This window comes from Zeugodacus cucurbitae, chromosome 5 (genome assembly GCF_028554725.1).
Source record: "Zeugodacus cucurbitae isolate PBARC_wt_2022May chromosome 5, idZeuCucr1.2, whole genome shotgun sequence".
NCBI classification, from domain to species: domain Eukaryota; kingdom Metazoa; phylum Arthropoda; class Insecta; order Diptera; family Tephritidae; genus Zeugodacus; species Zeugodacus cucurbitae.
In genome coordinates, this window is record NC_071670.1 from 63,122,092 (window position 1) to 63,132,252 (window position 10,161).

A 10,161-nucleotide genomic window follows, 5' to 3' on the forward strand; every position below is an offset into this window, starting at 1 on the left:
TTGCTGCTTTACGAAATCTGCCGAACACACATCACTGCTGTCCGAACAGCTGTCACATGTGTTTGTTTTTGTATTCAGTTGATGTTTTGCCATTCGTGGTAGATGTTCGATTTTTTTGTTACGATTGTATAAAAAGAGAAGTAAACAATCAATTTTGCAACAAAAGTGTGATAATGAAAAAGAGGAAACACATGTTGTAATCATTTACAGAAATACTAAAAGAACGACCAAAGCGAAAAGATAATTGTGTGAAAGTTAATTAATAAAAAATTTCAATAACAACTAAATATTAAATATATGCGCTAAGCATTAAAGTATTTGTTAGCATTAACCCAATCGGCACAACGGATGGCAGGAAAAAAGAAAGTATTTGGAAGTCTAAGTGAAAATTAGGTCAGAATAGTGGAAAAAGCGCAAAAAGTGCAGAAATAAAAACAACTACGTTTATTTAGCCTTAAGTTGTTGCCTTTAGGTGAGCTGGAATTGTGTAAAAAAATCAAATAAAGCAGTAAAACCGCAAGGGAGTTGAATGACACAGCGCTGTCCACTGCGATACATATACAGTGGATAGCATATTGTTTTGTTGACGCATACGCACAGCTACCAATTGGCAGTAATAAGTTCTTTGTTTTGTTTCGGCTCCAAAACAAGCAATTGGAAGTGGTAACATGGAGTATTTACAGGACTTGACAAAAAATCTACAGGATTTTCTATGTAAGTGGGACATTTTTCATATACTTATCTCCTAAAGAAAGTGCTTATACATACTTTATGGTTACAAATTCTCACTTTAGCTACCTACATCGACTTGGACTACTCGCTATGGCTTTACCGGCTGCTTTGGCCACTAATTGTAACATTCCTACTTCCATTGGTCTTCGTGGCACTAATTTACATATCATTTGTGATGTTATTCATTTACAAATTGCATAGGTGAGTTTATTATTGTTTTTTTTTTGCCAAAATTAGCATAATTTGACGGAAAGATTTTGCTTGTGCAGCTTAAGCATAAGCTTTAGGTGGTTATTGGAATTGTGTGTTAAATTATTTTCGCACAGTGAGCATAAAATTATTGCAAAACTATTTTTATTTTTTCTAATTGGATTTGTTTTGTTGTAACAATGAAAACTATTAACAATTTCTTTATTAGACAAGAGTGTGCTATTGTTTGTGTAAAAGATCAGGAAGTAAATAATTTGTGGTTTTTTGTCCACAACCAATAATTTTAGGAACAAATTTGTTTCATAACCCAAAGTACATTTCATTTATTTATTAAAAATATGGCGTTTTGCCTAATGTTGACTAATTAGTGTCATAAAATTATTACATACATACATTTAGCTACGCATGATCGCTTTAATTTTAATATATGTGAATATTCATATACGCGTATTTTTTTCAAGTGAACATAAAAAAATCATAAAGCATTTATATTTGATTATTTGTTTTCTTGTTTTTACAATTATACTTAATATATTGCTCTCTTAGCGTATGTCGTTTTAATTCTATTTTAATAGCTGCTTGAGCATGGAATTTGTTTAATCACTAAGCGTACATATTTATACTACGCGTACTTGTTGTCGGCTTTTAATCTGTCTAATATTATATTGTTGTAATGCTAACTCGTACAACACCTGTGTACAACCATTTCTCGCTGATGAGTAAAAGTTGTTAGGTCGTGGAGGCAAAGGCCTAATAAAATCTTGCATGCTTGATTGTTACACACTTTGGAGAAGCCTAATTCTGAAATTTTTTTGTTTTTTAATATTAATTTGTGTAAATGTTTTTTAGTTATACTTCATCATTATTTATTTAATTGATATTACGTCATTAACCTGTCTTACAAACATCACTATCTACGATCAAGGTCGATTTTGTAATCACATAGTGATTACACATAGTTTACATAAGCATACAGCACACACAAATAATAAATATCGTTAAGAAATATAGTTTTAATGCAATGATATTGCTTATATGCAGTTCTGTTTGCGATTACAAGTTTTTTGCTGCATGCCGGCAAATGTAAACAAATATTTTTTCTGTCAATCAAAACTAAAATAATGAATCCCTAATAGTACTAATAATCATTTACATTTAATAATATACAAAAATTTGCAATTCTTTTGTTTAGAAATTCTCTTATATTTTTTCGAAGTATTCTGTCAAACAAATTCGCTTTAGAATATGTAGCGTTTTGACGAATTTCTTTGGGCCAGACATATTACCATGCGACCTTCAATGCGGTCACACGAATTTAAGTCGTAATTTGTATACGAAAATAGATTTGCTTAAAAAATAAAATATACTTTGTTGGTTTGTTGCACTTTGTTGTCATACATACATACCCCTTGCATACACATGTACATTTGCATAAAATTTATTTTTTAGAATCATGCATATTAAATAGGCTTAAATTTATCAGTATGTGAAGCGAAATTAATGTGGACCAACTAGTGACAGTTAAACGCTATAAATCTCTATAAATATATATGCAACTTAAGCAAAGTAAATGGTACGCTCAAATAGGTTATTAATATAATGAGTATAATTTCTATAAAAACTGGTTGAGAAGTGCTCTGACTTTGTTTGCGCAATTCATGTTTCAAGCACTGCCTATTAGTAATACTATGTGCATTTGAAATTGCTGTAATGTTAGATTTCTTTCCAGTAAAGTATTTGTTTATACATATACAATATATTATCTATCTATTTAATAACAGCTTTCGATATAGCATCACCACTACGTGTTATTTTGCTAGCTATCGGTTTTCTTATCTCTAAAATTTTTTTATGCGTCAACTATAAAAATGTACTGTATATTAAGCTAGGAACATAGTGGACGGTGAGACAAAAAGCAAGGCGATTAATTTTAAGAATTATAAATCTCCGTTAAATATTCTGAAATCGGAATTCAACCGTGTTATCAAAACTTAGGTTAGGTTGTATGCCTGTTCCCCAGAAAGAAAACACACGTAGACTATGAAAGATAGTCCTTTGTGAAATCAGGCGTCCCCTTGATTAGGTATTAGAATTCCACAAAGCGCTTTGACCCTTCTATAAATCTGCCTTGAAAGCTCATCAGCCTTTCAATTTCCCGCTGTGGCCAGAAATCCAGTTCAGTCTAATCCAAAATCTAACGATGAAACTAATAGTAAAGATAAGCTTTCCCTAACCAGCCTTGAGCGCATAGTCAGCGAATTCGAGGCTAGTATCGCCGATCTACTATCAGATTGAATCGTCACTTCTCTAAAGATTGCTGCGCTCCTGAGCAATATATCCGCCGCTGCCTTAATAGCACCCACTTCTCCTTGAAAAACGCTGCAATAGTTGGGAAGTCTGAAGCTAAGGTTTCACTACGCTCCCAGCCTTTAATGGTCATACCAATTAATGTAGTATATATGTATGTATGTATGTAAATATAGGCATGAGCTTGCATTAAGTGTTTTTCACATTAAACCCCAATAAATCACTTTTTTTGTTTTTTTATCAGTTGCGTCGTTTTTATTTGAGTAACTCTAGAAATATTTTTACTATTATTTTGCATATCTGTCGATATGTTTTGTTGTTGCTGAATTAGATTTTGTTAAATCAAAGTATGCAATTATAAACTAATTACTAGCAGATTAACTTGTTAGTAGTTTTTATTGAGAGAAAAAAATTGATTTGTAGAGGAGGCATAGAAGCTTTTTACGCAATAAATGATGCTTAAGTTATACTAGAAGCATATGTACATATTTGTTATTAGATGATGTAGCACTTGTCTTTAAAAAATATTTTTTTTACGTGATTTTATGAAATTTTTCATTACAAGTTTTTACGAAATAGTTTTGAAACTACCAGTCAGTCGTTAGAAACTACGAGTAAACTTTATTTACTCTAAAATACTAAACATAACCTCTAAATAATATGCTCACCTTTGAACTTTCCCTCATCTCCTTTCAGAGAGGTGATAATGCGCGCCGTACGCACCGATCGCAAATTCTGGGAATTCGGTCGCAAATTGGTCGCCGCCTTGTGGGATGCACATGCGCGCATTTATCATGGCTACGAAGTGATCGGCATGGAGAATATACCAGAGACCGGACCAGCGCTGATTGTCTTTTATCATGGCGCTATACCGATTGATATGTATTACTTGAATTCACGTATAATCTTGCAAAAGAATCGACTGATATATTCGGTGGGTGATCGTTTTCTCTTCAAATTGCCCGGTTGGGGCACTATATCTGAAGCATTCAACATTAGTCCTGGCACGGTGCAATCATGTGTTGGCATACTGAGGGAAGGCAATATGTTGGCCATATCGCCGGGTGGGGTTTACGAAGCACAATTCGGCGATCATTATTACGAGCTGTTGTGGCGTAATCGTGTGGGCTTTGCCAAGGTCGCATTGGAGGCGAAGGTGCCGATAATACCGTGTTTTACACAAAATCTACGTGAAGGTTTTCGCCAATTGGGCATTTTTCGCAATTTCTTCATGAAACTGTACAATACGGTGCGCATACCGGTATATCCCATCTATGGTGGTTTTCCGGTGAAGTTTCGCACATACATCGGGCGACCGTTGGCGTACGATGGCACGCTCACGCCGGAGGAGTTGCAATTGAAGGTGGGTGTGTATATGATTTATATTAAATATTTTTGATTTAAATATATATATTTTTTCAATTGTAGGTGGCGGCCGCTTTGGAGGAGTTGATAAATCAGCATCAACGCATACCCGGCAGCATATTTCATGCGCTGCTCGATCGTTTTCCACCGTTTCGTAGTAAAAGAAAAGACTAAAAACTTAATTTTTTGTTTTCAATTTAATAATTTATGTGCTTAGTGTAAGTATGTGCACGCGTAACAGTAACTGTTTACAATGTTTACCGAAAATCTCCGTATAACTCCATTGTGTTATTTAAGTTTCTTTCATTTCCACTTTTGAGGGGAGGGAAACGCAAAAGACTATCCGCTAACTATAAAAAAAAAACATTTTATTGTGTGTTTTTTTTTTTTTGAGAATTTTGCTGAGCAAAAAATTAATCAATAAATAATTAAAACAAAATAAACAATAAATAATTAGTTATGTAATAGAACAAATAATTGCATAAACGCCAGCTGCATCTATGAATATTATTATTATTTATTACAGTTTAATAACTCACTAATCCACTAACCGATACGCCAAGTAAAGTTCAGCTTTCCATATTACCATAAATAGCCATAAGTGTACTTAATAATACATAACGATTCTCCATTAATTTATTAACATGTAATCTCTAGTTAATTTTAGCCTGCCTTGTGGGTTAGGGGTACTCTTTTAATCGATATCTTTTTATAGTTATTTCGCATGTAATTTATTTGCAGTGGAATTAGCAAGCGCTAGTTATACATACCATAAAATTAATGTGTTTTAAATATCTTATAGGTTATGTAAACATACACTTTTTTTTAAATATGTCAAAGAGAGCAATTAAATTGTAAACACTTAATAGTCGTTTAAGCTTGTGTACGCATAAATGTTTACTTATTTTACATACATACATAGATGTAAGTATGTATTAATTCAATGGTATTCAAATTGTTGTCTCAGTAAATGCTTAGAATTACGTAAATATGTATTGTATTTATAGAAATTAAAATAATTTAACTTAATTTATTGTGTATTAAATGGCGTGGGGAAATTCAAATACATATTAATAATTAAAAAATAGAAGTTTGTATTTATTGGTTTTTTAATTGGTGTTATAATCGGGCTCTCTTTTGTGTTCTCCTTGTCGAAGTTGGTGTTCGAATTGCTCAGAAGACAAATTAATCAAAGTGCTGATCAGGCTCTCATTTGTACTCTCACGCTCTTATTATTTTTCGAAGTTAGTGTTCGAATTCGAATTCGAAAAGTCTGCATACAATAAAAATTGCACAATATTTAAGCAATCATTGACACAAACTAAACAAATTGGAAAAGGATAGAACCTAATCAGAGCATTTATCAAGATCTAGGTTGTACTCTTACGCTCTTTTCATTTTTCGAAGTTAGTGTTCAAATTCGAAAATTCTGGGTACAATAAAATTTTCACAAATTTGATGCTATCAATGACACATACTAAACAAATTGGAAAAACGCCAGTCTCCAGGAATTCAAAATGCTGATAAATGAATGTTCGAAAAAGGAAAGTTTTCGGATTTACAAATATTTGGTTCTGTTCACCACCAAACTTTTGGGTATATATTTTATTGCTACTAAAACAACAACAAAAAATAGTCTTATCAAACTTACAAACCACATTTCAACAAGCTCCCAACCGACTTGAAACAATCCAATCAGGAACCAATAACTCAAAATATTTTCAACGACTTTCTGGTTAGCGTAAATGGCACAAACTCTGATTCTTATATTATTCGGGTACTCTTTTACAACATTACAACAAAAAGAAGTGATTAATAAATTACTAAGAACTGATTTCTTGTAATTTAACAATTTTTAGGTTAGGTTGTTTCGAAAACGGTATTAAAACCGGCTAGTAAATTCAATGGCGGTCTTCAATTTTCAACTCCGCCATATCCCAAGGCTTAAAAGCAAACTCAACACAATTTCAAGCATTTCTAAGTTTTGATTGATTTATTTCGAATTATAATTACACAATTTTTTGGCCTTAGTTTTGCTAATTTCTGTTTGCAGTTTGCACACAACACACGTTTTGAAACATATTGAAATTGGCAGATTATACTTCTCTCTTACGAGTACAAGAGATCGACCTGACAAATTGGCTTTTCATTTCGTTTTACAATGAACAATAAAAACTTACAGAATACATACATATACATATGTACGTTCGCATGCATATATTTGACGTACAATTTGTGTATTATTTTATGAAATAAGTTATAAATATTAATTTCAATATTGCTCCGACATGATAAGTACGACGAGTGAAGTCCAACCCGTAAACGGATAGCAGCCTTTGCCCTGCCCTGTGGTGTCGTCATATTGCTCCCACAGATAGCCGGTTCTTTGGTATTCCTTGAATAGATTGCCTACAACATTTTCACGCAATTCGTTGTAGATTTCACGCGCCAATGCGGCATACGGTCCCTCAACGGTGCCGTAATGATGCAATGCTCTTATTGCTAGATAATTGATATTTATCCAGATGGGACCACGCCAATATGGCGGATCATGTTCCGTATTACGTTTCATATACAATGGTGAGTTCTTCGATAGTGAACGTAGACCATAATTGGTCCACAACATATTGGGATCACGTAAATCGCGTAGCAATTTGCCTAGATAAACCGAATCGTGGTCGAGTATTTGCAGCAGGAAGGGGAATAGATTCACATAACCATATGTGGTATCGACAAATTGACGTTCCGGCTGCTTCATAGTGACGCGTACCATTTCCAATTGTTGTTGTTGGTATTTTTTCAGATTTTGTTTGGTCACTTGTGGCCGCTTAAGCACTACGCCATCTGTGTGTAGGCCCCAATCGGCATAGGTCTCGGTGAAGGGACTCAAGTGCTGCTCATTCAGCAATTGGTTGTCGGCGAGGAAGGAGGCAGTTTCGTAGTATTTAATGCTGTCTTTACCGAGTATGTCGGATAAGTCGCTCATTACTCTCGCCGCGAGCGCGATCCAACAACGCAGATCGACATGACGCTCATAATTGGTGGGATGCGAGGCACGCGGGTAATCATCTAAACCCGATGTCAGCGTTTTGGGGTTCAATTCAGTCTCGCTGGAGGCATTACGCCCACGCCAATAGTAAGTGCCCAACACATCGCCACGCTGCGTGGTATTGTACCAGGCGAACCAAGTTTGCAGGCGTGGATAGAGCCGCTCCAACACGTCGAGACGTCCTTTCACCGAAAGCTCCTTCTTATGATGTGTAAGTATTTTGTCCAGTGTGAGGAAAAATGTCGGTGGATTTGCGTTGGTGTTATGTTGTACGACGAATTCTTCCGGTACTTTAGCCAGCGCCTCTACGCCTAAGATCTGTTCTCTTGGTATCCAACCTTCTATGTTTAGCAGATCGAACCAATGGCACATGATATCCAGCGCAATGTCCAAATCCCATGAGGATATAAGTAGTGTTTGAAAACCTTCATCCCACAAGAAACCACGTGGAAAGAATGAACGTGACGGCACGGAGGTGTAAAGTGGCGCCTTCCAGTATGGCACTGGTTTCTTCGTATAAACAGATTTCACTTTACTTGAGCCATAAAAGTAACCAATACCACCAATCAAGTTGCTAACGGCATATTTGGCGAATTTTATCTCTTTAGCCGAATAACCTTTGGCAACTAAATGGAATGTGTCCTCAAAACGCTTATCGAATTCGGACAATTTCGCTTGCAACGAATTGGTAAACTCGCGGCCTGTGGGCGGCTTTGACACATTCTCATTAGAAAAACTGGAAGTGGATTGATATATAATATCCATGGTGAAGTCCACCTCTGCGGTGATTTGTATGGCAATGAAATTGGGGTCAGCAGCAACTACACCATTTTGTGAGATCATTTCACCTGGTAAACCCACAAAGCGATTTTCGCGCTTATCAGTAAATACGCGAAAGTGTGAGAATACAGTCTCCTTCAATTTGCTGAGCGAAGGTGCCACCGTGCTTAAATAAGATTTGTGTAGAATTCTGCCTTTAATTGGTTGAAAGCGTACCTGTAAAATATTTTAAATAATTTTATAAAATACAATAATACATATATACAATTCATTGCAACACACCTTAAATTCACCCAAACCAAGCGTCTCGCCATACACACCTGCTTCGGGGCTATTATCATTTGAAATATACCTAATATGACCATTTGTGCGCTCGTCAAGCGCTACATACCAAATCAGCGAAATCGAGTGATCCCATGTTTTAGTTATATTACGCACCGACACACGCGCTGTCCAATCGCCACCTAATTTTCTACCACCAGGGTACTTTATATAAGAAGTTTTCAACTCGAATGGCAGATCATGTATTTCTTGTACACCAAATGTACGCCCGTCATGATGCGTCCAACCGTATTTATCTAGATTGTCACCGATTTCACACCAATGACGTATGCCGCGACCACCATGTCCCAAATTGGATGGTGTGTACCACATCAAACCCATTACTAGGGAGTGTGGATCGCGTGTTTTCATACCGAAATAGGTAAGTGGGCGATAGGAGCCCCAATAACGTTCTGGATCGTCCAGCCCAGAGCGTGTCACCATTTTCTCATTATCAAACGGTGTATTTACACGAGTTTCCAGGTAACCTAAGTAGCCGAAATAGGACGCTACACCCAAACACACAAAACCAATCAGGGTCTTCCATTTATCCAACATTAATTTGGGCCACAACGAGAAGCTGCTGCGTTTTTTGTGTGCACCTTTATTTTTATTTGCACCCGAGGTTGACGAGGAAATCGTACTAGAACTTGAGCCGCTATTACCGCCACTACTATGCGTGGAGTGGGAATCGTTCTTTTTGTGCTTCGCTGTATTTTTGCTACCTTTGTTGTGGCTATTACTGTTAGTAGGTGTTTGTGGATTACTGCCATTAGCGGTATTGTTTGTAGTAGTATTATTGCCCGTTTGTGAGTTTGTGCCCTCACCGGCTGTGCTAACATTGCGTCGTTGCCTAGCCATTTTGCAAATCGATGAGCCGCCGATGAGTATGTTTACGTGTCGTTTACTTATCTCTAGTTAAACGCTGGCTATAATTAAAGCATATACACAAATTTGTTAAGAAGTTATATTTTAATTAGCTCAAGAAACTCTTCATAAATACCTTCCTATCGCACTATTGCTCCTTGAAACATAATTTTATGTACTTTATTAACTCTGTTAAATGTCAAAAATACACAATTATGAAAAAAAAATATATTCACTGGAAACAGTGTTGAGCAACGTTGTTTGCTTTGCGACATCTGTTGGTAACATCACATTAACGAACAAACTTTTTGAGAAAGAGTACACCAATTTTTCTAATTCAGTCAAGCCATAAACATTTTAATTTTTTTTTTGCTAAAAGTAACTAAAGATGTCGCTGTGGTTTTGTGAAACTCACCAAAACGTTCTTAAAATTCTTGGAATTGTTGAAATGGTGTGTTAAAGTTGAAATAATTGAGAGTACAGTGGTTGAGTGTGTTTATTACAACTTCATGTAATTTCAAGTCTCAGGT

General features: G+C 35.6%; 2 protein-coding genes across 2 annotated transcripts; one reads left to right on the plus strand and one right to left on the minus strand.

Annotated features, from left to right (window-relative positions):
* The first annotated feature begins 65 nt into the window (after positions 1-65).
* LOC105208848 (transmembrane protein 68) lies at positions 66-5,152 on the plus strand. The gene is made up of 4 exons (XM_011178912.3): positions 66-714; positions 795-933; positions 3,946-4,612; positions 4,678-5,152. Exons 1-4 carry the CDS (start codon positions 669-671, stop codon positions 4,786-4,788), a joined length of 963 nt encoding a protein of 320 aa, XP_011177214.1. The 5' UTR covers positions 66-668; the 3' UTR covers positions 4,789-5,152.
* A 1,427-nt stretch (positions 5,153-6,579) lies between these two features.
* LOC105208844 (mannosyl-oligosaccharide glucosidase) lies at positions 6,580-9,925 on the minus strand. Its single transcript, XM_011178908.3, has 3 exons — positions 9,768-9,925; positions 8,726-9,693; positions 6,580-8,659 (listed from the first exon to the last, which is right to left on the minus strand). The coding sequence occupies exons 2-3, from the start codon at positions 9,623-9,625 to the stop codon at positions 6,887-6,889; spliced, it is 2,673 nt and encodes an 890-aa protein (XP_011177210.1). The 5' UTR covers positions 9,626-9,693; positions 9,768-9,925; the 3' UTR covers positions 6,580-6,886.
* Positions 9,926-10,161: the final 236 nt, after the last annotated feature.

Excerpts from the sequence above, each read along its gene's own strand:
- LOC105208844 (XM_011178908.3), bottom strand. The coding sequence starts at position 9,625 with ATGGCTAGGCAACGACGCAATGTTAGCACAGCCGGTGAGGGCACAAAC. Across the intron at positions 8,660-8,725 it reads TTGGTTTGGGTGAATTTAAG|GTACGCTTTCAACCAATTAA; the intron begins GTGTGTTGCAAT and ends AATATTTTACAG.
- LOC105208848 (XM_011178912.3), top strand. The coding sequence starts at position 669 with ATGGAGTATTTACAGGACTTGACAAAAAATCTACAGGATTTTCTAT. Across the intron at positions 934-3,945 it reads TTCATTTACAAATTGCATAG|AGAGGTGATAATGCGCGCCG; the intron begins GTGAGTTTATTA and ends ATCTCCTTTCAG. Across the intron at positions 4,613-4,677 it reads CGGAGGAGTTGCAATTGAAG|GTGGCGGCCGCTTTGGAGGA; the intron begins GTGGGTGTGTAT and ends TTTCAATTGTAG.